The following is a 9,896-nucleotide window of genomic DNA, read 5'->3' on the forward strand; positions in this document are numbered from 1 at the left end:
CAAACCCATATGATCTGGCTTATTGATGTTGTAAGCCTGAACGGAGTGTCACAGACCACAAAATGTTTTATGAGCAAGGGAAAGAGCACAGCTCTTATCACATCCCTGCCATTATTGAGGCAGAATCTCTTTGATTCAGCACCAGAGTGGCTTCCTTGCTGCTGTAGACTGCATTAAGGGACCAGTGAGTTTCAACTCTGATTTCTCCTCTAAGCAGTGCTCTTAAATTTTTCTTACTAGAAAGAAGCTTTTCACAAAATCCATGGGTGGCTCACGCCTAGAATTTTATTCAATCCATTCAAAAAATAGACAGAACTATAAGGTGGCACATATTGTCAGAGAGTACAAATGTCACATCTTTCTTTATACACCTTAATTTAAATCCATAGATTAAGACAGTAAAATAATTGCCCTGGGTGAGAAAATAATTAGGGGTCTTCCATGAAAGGACAAGTCTTTAGGTAAGCATTTACACAGATGCATCTGGTTAAGCATAACTTTTTCTATTCTCTATAAAAATATAAATAGCATTTCAAAATGTCTTTAGATATGTATGTTGAGATCATCTAACATGGCATTGATGTACTGACAGAATACAGGGCCTGGGCATGTCAAACCACATTTATTTACTCTCACCCAGAAAAAACAAAAACATTCTGTATTAGCCTCAACATAATAATCTAATGAAAGAAACAATATCAAAGCAAAGACACACAAGTATGATGTTCCTTCTCCCACAGGAATTCCTTAACTTTATTTTGTTTGTAGTTTTTGCTAGCACAACAATGACTAAGACAGAAGTGGCACTTTAGCACAGGTTAGTTGTAACTCAGGATCAAGTATAACTTGCGTTTCCCAGGACGTTACATTGCTGGGAAGTGCCAGGATCAAATTAAGGGCTCTCCCTGACACATATATTTTACCTGTGCAGTATTACTTTGATACAGACTGTAGCATATGACAGGATGACAAGTGCAAATTACAAGGGCAGAATCTTGGCTTCCCAGACAGCAGAACCAGGTGGAAAATGTAAGACTGAACAGTATTTTAAAGGCAAAAACCCATAAAAATTAAACAAATTAATGAAATTGAAAAAATAGCAAATTGATCTAAACTTTAAATAGTGGGATGTAGAGTGCTCCTGGTACAGCTTTAATAAGTGCACCTTAGGTTTCCCAGGGATGCAATCTGATAAGCTAAACACCTAATAATTGTTGCAAGAACTTACTGTACCCACACAGATTAAAAGGTTCAAATGTACTGAATATATTAGTCACAGGTCTAATCACATAATTTCCTTTTTCCCAATCCTAAATTTTTACCAGAGCAGCTCCCCCATTAGCTGCATGTTTATATAGCAGAGCACTCCATGTTTTACTTGACTAGCACAGATGCCAACAAGGGCTGATATTTTCCACTTAAAGTGATCTACAAGAGAAACAAAACCCAAGGGAAGGGTCAGGTTTCAGATGAAGGCTGGACATTTTGAACTCTGGACAAAGTGACAGGTATCTTTGATTCTCCTGGTGCTGGCGCTTTTGTGACTGGGTTTGCATGGGCTTTTATATCAGCTATTCTCTCTTTAAATCTTTGCTGGAGGTACTTCTCTTCTTTGGAGTAACTTTTAGCAAAAGCAGACATCAGCAGGCACGCTGCCACAGTGGACCCTCCAACACAGAACAAGATTGCTCCTGCCAGCTTGCATATATCGAGGGACCCATTGAACTGAACAGCACGGGCATCCACAACAACAAAATCATCCTTCCCAAGCGCTTCTATTTTCGGTGGCACAAGAAAACCCACTACAAGAACAGCTACACCTATCAGCATAAAAGCCGTCCCAGAGATGAGTCCGACCTGGAAAACAAACAAAGAAACAAACAAAACCCCATTTAATTTCCAGTTTTTCCATTTCCCTTTCCAGTTTTCAGTTGGGAAGTGCTCCTAGGAGGCATTTATCTTTCACTGTGTCTTGCAGATACAGTTCTCTCTCTTAGAAGAAAGTGGGCATTTTTCTTTCAGGATCTATGAGGCCCTAGTAGAAGTAGAATATATGGAAAAATGTTCTTTTTATAATTCATATTTATATACTTGAGAACTGACATTTCTGGAAACAATGGAATATGCATTACTATCTTTAAACAGCATTTCATGTTGAAAGGCCCCATCAGAGAGAGGATCAGAGTTCAACCCCGGTGCTGTGTAACTGATTATTTCTTTAGCTTTAGCTGGTGGTTAGCACCAGCTGCTGGTAGTCTGTCATATCCACCACTTGCTTTTCCTTCATGAAATGTCATTCCTTTGCAGGGATTAGAAGGAAGTTGCCATTGCCATATGAACAGATCACAGTGTTTATAGCACATTTCAAGTGTAAGTACAAAATTTGGTTCACCCAGAATGTTCCTGGGGTAGGGATCATTGCGGGGCAGGGACTGCATGGCCTCACAGGCCCCACCCAACCTCTGCTCATCTCCAACTCTCTTAAATTCCCTGACCTTAATGGAGATCTTTTGGTTTTCTTGATCCCTATATCACACTCTGCTCTTAACCTACCAGTCCTGCTCCCAACAATCTGGAAGGACTTCTATAGGTGCAAAACAGAGGTAAACTACACTTTAAAGATGTACATGGGTTTCCAGACAAGACTTTGGTGTTTCAGTGACACTGGCACAGAGAAACTAGATGATCCAAGGACCCCAGGGAGCTGACATATTTGGTAAGAGTGCTCTGCTTTCAGACATAGTTATTTGGCCACCTCAGGCAAAACTGGGCAACAAAAAAGGCCATTCTGGATGAATATTTAATACGAGTAATTACACAGGGAAAGTTTTGACATGGGAGTGTCTCTCTCCAGGAAAAAGCAACAGGCAGTACCTTCCAGAATACAGAGCTCCACCTGCTTGGCGATCTCTGGATCTGAAAATCATCCTCATACTCCCAAATTGAAGCTGTGCAGTCCTCATAGAACTGGTGCAGGTAGGACCGAACTCCGTAGCGTTGGTACCCTCCCTCGGTGCTGCCCTGCGCCTGCTTGGAGCCGCAGATGTCAGCATAGGAGCTCATCCTTCCTACCTGCAACGAGAGGTTCCACGCAAAGCAGATCATTATCGGTGTAGTGGGAAGACCAATGATCGCTGCAAACTCTCCAGATGTGATGGAAAAAAAACCAGCCCAGGAGAGAGAGAGAGCTTTCATTCATTTTTTTTCCCAACCGAGAAATGAGCCGGGCACAGCCGCATGCAGTGACTCAGCCTGACCGAACGCAGGGAACTCAGTGACTCGGCACAGCACAGCCCAGAGGTGCTGCAGGGAACACTCACTCCCGTACACAGGGTGCTCACGCCCCATCTTTCACACTAATGTGCTACTGTGTTCCCATGGAGACTGAAAAAAGCAGGATGTGCCAGGTAACACAATCCAGCATCCCTCAAGGGCTCATGTTGCCTCTCCAGAGGCTGTCTCTGTCAGTCTCTAGAGTTTGCCACCCTATGAACTTTCCAAACTGCTACATAAGAGAGGCTTGTTTAAAAACATTTAAAAATGTTTTTTTCTGAGCTTTTGAAGTGCAGGACTAAGCATTGATATACCATTCACAGCCATGGGAAACAGAGGCAAAATAAGTCCTAGATAGATTCAAAGAGTATATTAATTGTATTTAAATAGGAATAATTTAAAAAAAAGTAAAAATGGAATGCCTTAAAAGCATCAATCTGCTCACTGAGACCAAAATGGAAATACTAAGCTTACAGCCAAGTGCTTCTCTCTTGAAGAAGTCAATGCCCAAGCTCCTGCTGACTTCAATAAAATCAGAAATTTGCCTGCTATGAAAACTATCAACAAAGTTTCCTACTCTTTCTATTTCATGTAAGTTCTCCTAACACACAAAATCCATATTTAACTATGGAAGTCCAAGGCCTGAACTTGCTTGTGCGAGTGTAGTGCTACTGAATTCACTGAAATAATACTAGCCCCTAAAATAACTTGAGCAATAGCTCAATGTCACTTAGGCTCATTGGCTTCTCTTTAAAGAAGTTCAAAAAGCCTTCATCCAAAGGGAACTGTTAATCAGAACTTGCACCTGAAAGTCATGGCTCAATTTATATCAGCTTCAAGCAGTATGTCAGATTTCTGCAGCAATTTCACTTAGAGGGAGGGAGGTTGGATGTGCTCATGGCAGCTGGGACCACCCAGTTTTGCAGCCCTACAGACCTTTGCCTTTGGGAATGGGTGATCCTGCTAAGGATGAAATACCTGAGAATGCAAACATTCAAATTAAGGGGAATCCAGCAAATATTGATGGGTATATAGCAACAGTCTGACTGAATCTTTTGGCTGGCTCTACTAGAAATCAGTGCTGGCATAAACACTGAACTTCCAGCCTCTGGGAATCTGTTTGTGTTCTTGGCTCAGGAATAGAGGGGGATTTGATTTTTCTTCTTTACAGGAACCATTATCTTTGGGTTTTATTTATTTTGTGTATCTAATATGCATTTAGTTTGGCATTTCATGACCTCAACATCTTAGAGCTGCAAATATCTCTCACACAACCCAGCGATGAGGTTTCAAGGCTCTCACAGAAGCCATGACCCAGTGGAGGAGGCAGCCCTAGGACACCTGCCAAGGGCCAGAGGGAACACTGCTGGTGACAGAGCTCTGCAGAGCAACAGGGCAGCACCAAGCACAGCTACTGTCAGGAGCCCCTTTCATGAACTCCTAACCACCTCTGTACTCCCTGCAAGTTTTAGGAAATTAAAGAAGTGCTCTCCAAGTGTGTGGATGGGCTTGCTCTCTGCTGATAGTACAGCACAAGTGTCCATCAGAGTGTGCTCAAGGTGCTGGCCTTCCAAGGAATGGTGGAAAAACAGGCATGGTGGAGAGAGACTTTGAGACAGCAGGAAAATACAGGGCAGCACCAGCTGCTCACCAGGTGAACTGGGAGAGCCTGGCCCTGGGGCCACCCTGTGTCCTGTTGTACACAGCTAACACTGATGTTTCAAACTACAGTCAATATAATGGAAGACATTTGTTTGGTCATGGTTTCAGCCCCCACTTCCTCATATCCACCCTCTACCCTTCCACCATGGTAGAATAGGAAGAAGAATCAAAAGCAAAGCTTGTAGGGTGAGATAAGAACAGTTTAATGATTGAAACAAACTAAATATATAAATTAATATAACATGTATATAAATAAAATATTATATCATTAATAATAAATTTTTAAAAAAGAGACATAAAACCCAAGTAAAAGAAGTGATGCACAATACAGTTGCTCACCATCTCAACCAATGCCCCTTGTCCCCAAACTGCCATCATCCCCTTCCTGGTAACTCCCACAGTTTCTCTACTGGGCATGATGGTCTATGGTGTGGAATACCCCTTTGGCTAGCTCACATCAGCTGTCCTGGCTGTTCTTCCTCCCACCTTTTTGTGCAGCTCCTCACTGGTAGAGCATGAGACACTGAGAATGTCCTTCATTTAGGGCAAGCATGAAGCAACAACCAAAACATGAGCGTGTTATCAGCACTGTTCTCATACTGAACCAAACATTGCACTGTAATGGCTACTGAGAAAAAAGTGAACTCTATCCCAGTCGAAACCAGGCCACAACAAACCAACCAGTTTGTTGTGCTTTTTTATCATGCTATGAAGTTTTGAACATTATCATTTTCTGGGGTACAAAAAAAATTACAAAATTGTGATATGTATAAGTATATAATCTGGACTATTGTGGGGAAAAGCTGCAAGTTATTTTACTTTTGGAGACTCTTTTTGTTTCCCTCAGGAAAACTGTTTACTCCCTACCCAAAGAAAGGGAACAAGAAGTCCTCTTTACTCACTGCCACCATTTCTTCAACAGCTGGCTGCCATGTTTAACAGCACAAGCACTGAGAAGTTCTCATAAAACCAGAGTTCTGCCCACCTCATAAACATACCTCAAGGGGAAAGGAGAGGAGGAAAAAATTGTGCAGTTGACCACAGCTGCTCCAGCTCTCTCGTGCAGGGTCACACAGCCTATACCTAAATGTTAGGAACACTTTAAATCCAACCCCCTCAACCCATCTTTTGGTCAAGCAAAGATTCCATCTCACACATCAGAAAGAGAATAAAGAAGTCAACTAAAGTTCTGCAGAAACTCATTCTCTTGGGTCCTTACTTAGATCTTTATTCTCACATCAACCCTACCTTCTTAATGAATTATGCTTAACTTCTGGCTAACTTAAATCATCAACGTAAGCAAATTTAGCTCCATGTAATGACCAGAATAGGAGGTATTTTCCCCAGGTGTAAGTGCCTCCATAAGGTCAACTCAGGCAAGAAGCAGAATTAACAAGACTGGATAATGTGGCCTGCAAAACTTGCTTGTATTACTCCAGCTGCCACCAGCAGCATTCAGAAAGGAGGTGAAGCACTTTGCTGTGTCTGAACCAGCAACTTTAGTTATTGTGATAAATTGTGATAAATTTAAGAGAACTGAATGTGACATGACAGAGACCTGTATAAACATGATCTTGCATTCATTGCACTGTCTATAGGTTTAGTCAAGGGAGAAAAAGGAGGATGCAGTGTTTCTAACAGCTTGATGAAGAACTGCCTGTAAGGACCACACAGCTCACATGACACCTAGATTCTTTTTCTTTAGCAATGTAAAAGGCTAATAGGTGGTTATGGTCAGGTATATGAACAAAATGATAAATAAGAGCTGGGAGATGAAACAGAAAACAAAAGAATGATCTTATGCTTGAAAGAGTTGTGATACCATCAAGTAGTATGACCTTTTAAAATGGAAGGGAAAAAAAAAAGAAAAAGGACTGTAGGAATCATTAATTCTTTTCAAGCACTGCATAATTTTAATTCTACTGAGCATTTTCTTCATGGTCAGACTCTTTCACTTATAAATAATCTATCTTTTGAAAAATATCTTGCCCCTTAAGAGAGAAGGCAGCTCCCCAGCCCTATATGAATCTGGACTAAGATGGTCTCTTTTCTCAGCTGCAATGTAGATGTGATGTTCTTGCTACCTACAGATAGGGCACAGGAACTGAACAGTCAGAGAGAAAACAGTTCTTCATAAGTGAGAAGGAAACGTGTGTCACAGCACCAATTTACATTGGATGAATAAATACTGCAGTAGCTATCATCTCTTGAGTGCTGATGTGTATTTGCATGTCTTGCCTTCAGGGCTGAGAAACTAAACACTGAAATGTTGAGAAACTTTTGCTAAAAAAGAGAGGTGCTGTTACGCAAATCCGAGTTATCCACAGTCTGAAAACATACATCCAGGCTGAAAGAAGCAGCTTAATCATCAAGTTTTTCAGTGCCTAAACCCAAGGTGCTCAGGAAAATGTGGGATGTAGGATCACAGCTTCAGAGAACACTACTGCGTAGTAGCAATCCATCCCCTAGCAACTTTTGTTTCCATGGCAAAAGCTGTCCTGTTTACTTTGAGCTTTACTATCCTCTGCTGATCTGGGGAGATGTGATTGGATTGGTGAACAGACATATTGAAACATGAGCAAGCTCCACGAAAAAATACCCCCAAAATTTTCCAAATACTTTGCTTTATTGTACCAGGGTCGAACACATTAAAAAAAATTAAAACGTAAGGAATTGTCATTTAAGAAGCAGCACAAAAGGAAATATAGATGTGTCATTGCTCAGTGACACCACACTGCCACCGAATGATGATGGTTGGCACAGGTGAAGTCGCCCTCTCCATTCTTCAGATTTACACACTTTGACCCTTCTGTTTGAAGAGCCGTGTTTCCAGTCCTTACCTACAGAGAGCGTTCCTTGTCAAGGGGAACACTGGCATGTACAGCCTGCCTTTGACAGCAGTCTCCGCGCTGTCCTTTCTGATCCTCCCGAGCTCCGGCGCCTCCCGGGCCGGCGGCGGGGCCGAGCCGCGCTCCGCCCGTCCCATGCCCGTCCCTGGCTCGGGGCCGCGGCGCTGCCAGGGGCACCTGAGCCGCTTCCCTGGGGACAGCCGGCATGCCCAGCAGCCTCGGGCAGCCCGCTCTGCTCCCCGGCCCTGCACGGGGGGTGCGAGCAGCATCTTCTCCCGTGTTCCGGGGGGGCGGCCCCGTCCGCTCGGCCGCCGCCAGGGGCTGGAGCGGGATGCTCTCCACCTCCCGTTTCCCGGCCGGAGCGGGATGCTCTCTCTCCATCTCCCGTTTCCCGGCCGGAGCGGGATGCTCTCTCTCCATCTCCCGTTTCCCGGCCGAGCGGAAGAACTCCGCAGCGCCCGGACGCGGACGAGATCTCGGTACCCGCGACCCTTCCGGCCCGGCGGCGCCCCGGCGGCAGCGGAAATCCCGGTCCGGCCAAGCCCTCCCCGACCCCGGCAGTGGCGGCACCAGCCGCGTACCCCCGAGCCGGGAGGCGAAGCCCGGGGCGGCCAGTGCCTTCCGCGGGACGCTCCGCGCCGTCCCCCCCGCCGGCGGCCACGGACGCCCCCGCCGAAGTGTCGAGCCCAAGTTTCCCGAGGGGCCGGAGCGGCGGCCCCGCGGTTACCTGTCCCTCCCGGCGCTGCCCTCGGCCGGCGAGCCCCCGCGCTGGCGGCGCTAGCTGCGGCTGTCCCGGCCCGGCCCCATCTCCGCTCTGCGCCGCGCCGGCCCCAGACACCACGTATTATGTACGGCCCGGAGCGCCGCTCGCTCGCTCGCTCCCGCGCCGTGCCTGCGCACTGAGCCGCCGCCGCCGGGCGCGGAGCGGCGCCGGGCCAGGCTCGCCAGGCCGCCCCCGCCTCGCCACGCCGCCCCCGCACAAGGGCGGCCGCCCGCCCGCGGGGAGCCGGAGCTGCCCAGCTGCCGGAGCTGCCCAGCTGCCGGCCCTGCTCAGCTGCCGGCCCTGCCCGGCTCCCGGCGCTCGGGGTCCCGCCGGGCAGGCCCGCGGGTGCACGCCAAGGTCACGGCGGTGCCTCCGTGGGTGTCGGCGCTGAGGCCTCTGGTCGCGCCCCCCACACCTCCTGGCCCTTGCAGTCCGCACGGCAAACCCGGTGCTGTGCTGTCTGTGCGGCCCAGTGGATAGACGTGGCAGAAAGTGTCCTGCCAAGGACAAGGCGCTGAGATCTGGGGGTTGGGGTCTTGGAATCTCTGCTGGTCAGAATGACTTTGAGATGCATTAGAAAGTCTCTTTCCCCAGCTCAGCAGTTGAAGAAGGAGTCAGAACTCTTCTATTCTTGTTTTCAAGGTTGTTCATTGTTTCTTATCTATAAAATTCTTTTTCTGACTCACTGAGGTTGGTCTGGCAGGTTGGGTTGGGGCTCACTGCCCATCTCTGGGGTGGTGTTATCTTTTTGTACTAAAAGCTACATGTACACTATTTACAATAACTTCCTAATACCTATCACTTTTGTTAGACAGTGAATTTCTACTTTAAACCAATCTAAAAATGCTAACATCACCCAGAATATGGAGGCTAGGAAGAAGATGGAAAAAGGACAAGGCACGCCCAAATGCTTCCATCTTGGGACTTCGAGCCCCCATTCTAAAAACTTCAAAAATCTGTTTTTCACCCCATGACAAACTAACTATTATTCTACTTAAACTTTCTTGACTTGTAATTCTTCATACAAGGTTGATAATTGTTTTTTCCAAGGGCTAAATCAAAGGCACAGGCGTCTTGGGCTTTGTGCCAAGGTCTCTAAGCCCCCCAGGCAGGGGCTCGAGCCCTCCAAGGCAGCCAGAGGATTTCCTGGGTTCTGACATTGGGGAATGAATTGCTCAGCATGAGACCCTGGGGGACTCCTCAGGGAGACGCAGTGAGGCTGAGGGCCAAGCGTTGGTGTCTGCCCTGATAGCAACAGGTTGGTTGTTCAGTGGGAAAAGATTGCAAGAAAGCAAGTTTGGGGGCTAAGGAAGCTACTGAGGAAAGAGCATGACAAGACATCAAGAGCT

General features: G+C 46.3%; 1 protein-coding gene across 1 annotated transcript; it reads right to left on the minus strand.

Moving 5' to 3' along the window:
- Nucleotides 1-266: 266 nt before the first annotated feature.
- On the minus strand, nt 267-8,682 carry NRSN1 (neurensin 1). Its single transcript, XM_058811911.1, has 3 exons — nt 8,512-8,682; nt 2,875-3,072; nt 267-1,857 (listed from the first exon to the last, which is right to left on the minus strand). Exons 2-3 carry the CDS (start codon nt 3,061-3,063, stop codon nt 1,459-1,461), a joined length of 588 nt encoding a protein of 195 aa, XP_058667894.1. The 5' UTR covers nt 3,064-3,072; nt 8,512-8,682; the 3' UTR covers nt 267-1,458.
- Between the last annotated feature and the right edge of the window lie 1,214 nt (nt 8,683-9,896).

The sequence above is a fragment of the Ammospiza caudacuta genome, chromosome 1 (assembly GCF_027887145.1).
Source record: "Ammospiza caudacuta isolate bAmmCau1 chromosome 1, bAmmCau1.pri, whole genome shotgun sequence".
In the NCBI taxonomy this organism is placed as follows: Eukaryota; Metazoa; Chordata; class Aves; order Passeriformes; family Passerellidae; genus Ammospiza; species Ammospiza caudacuta.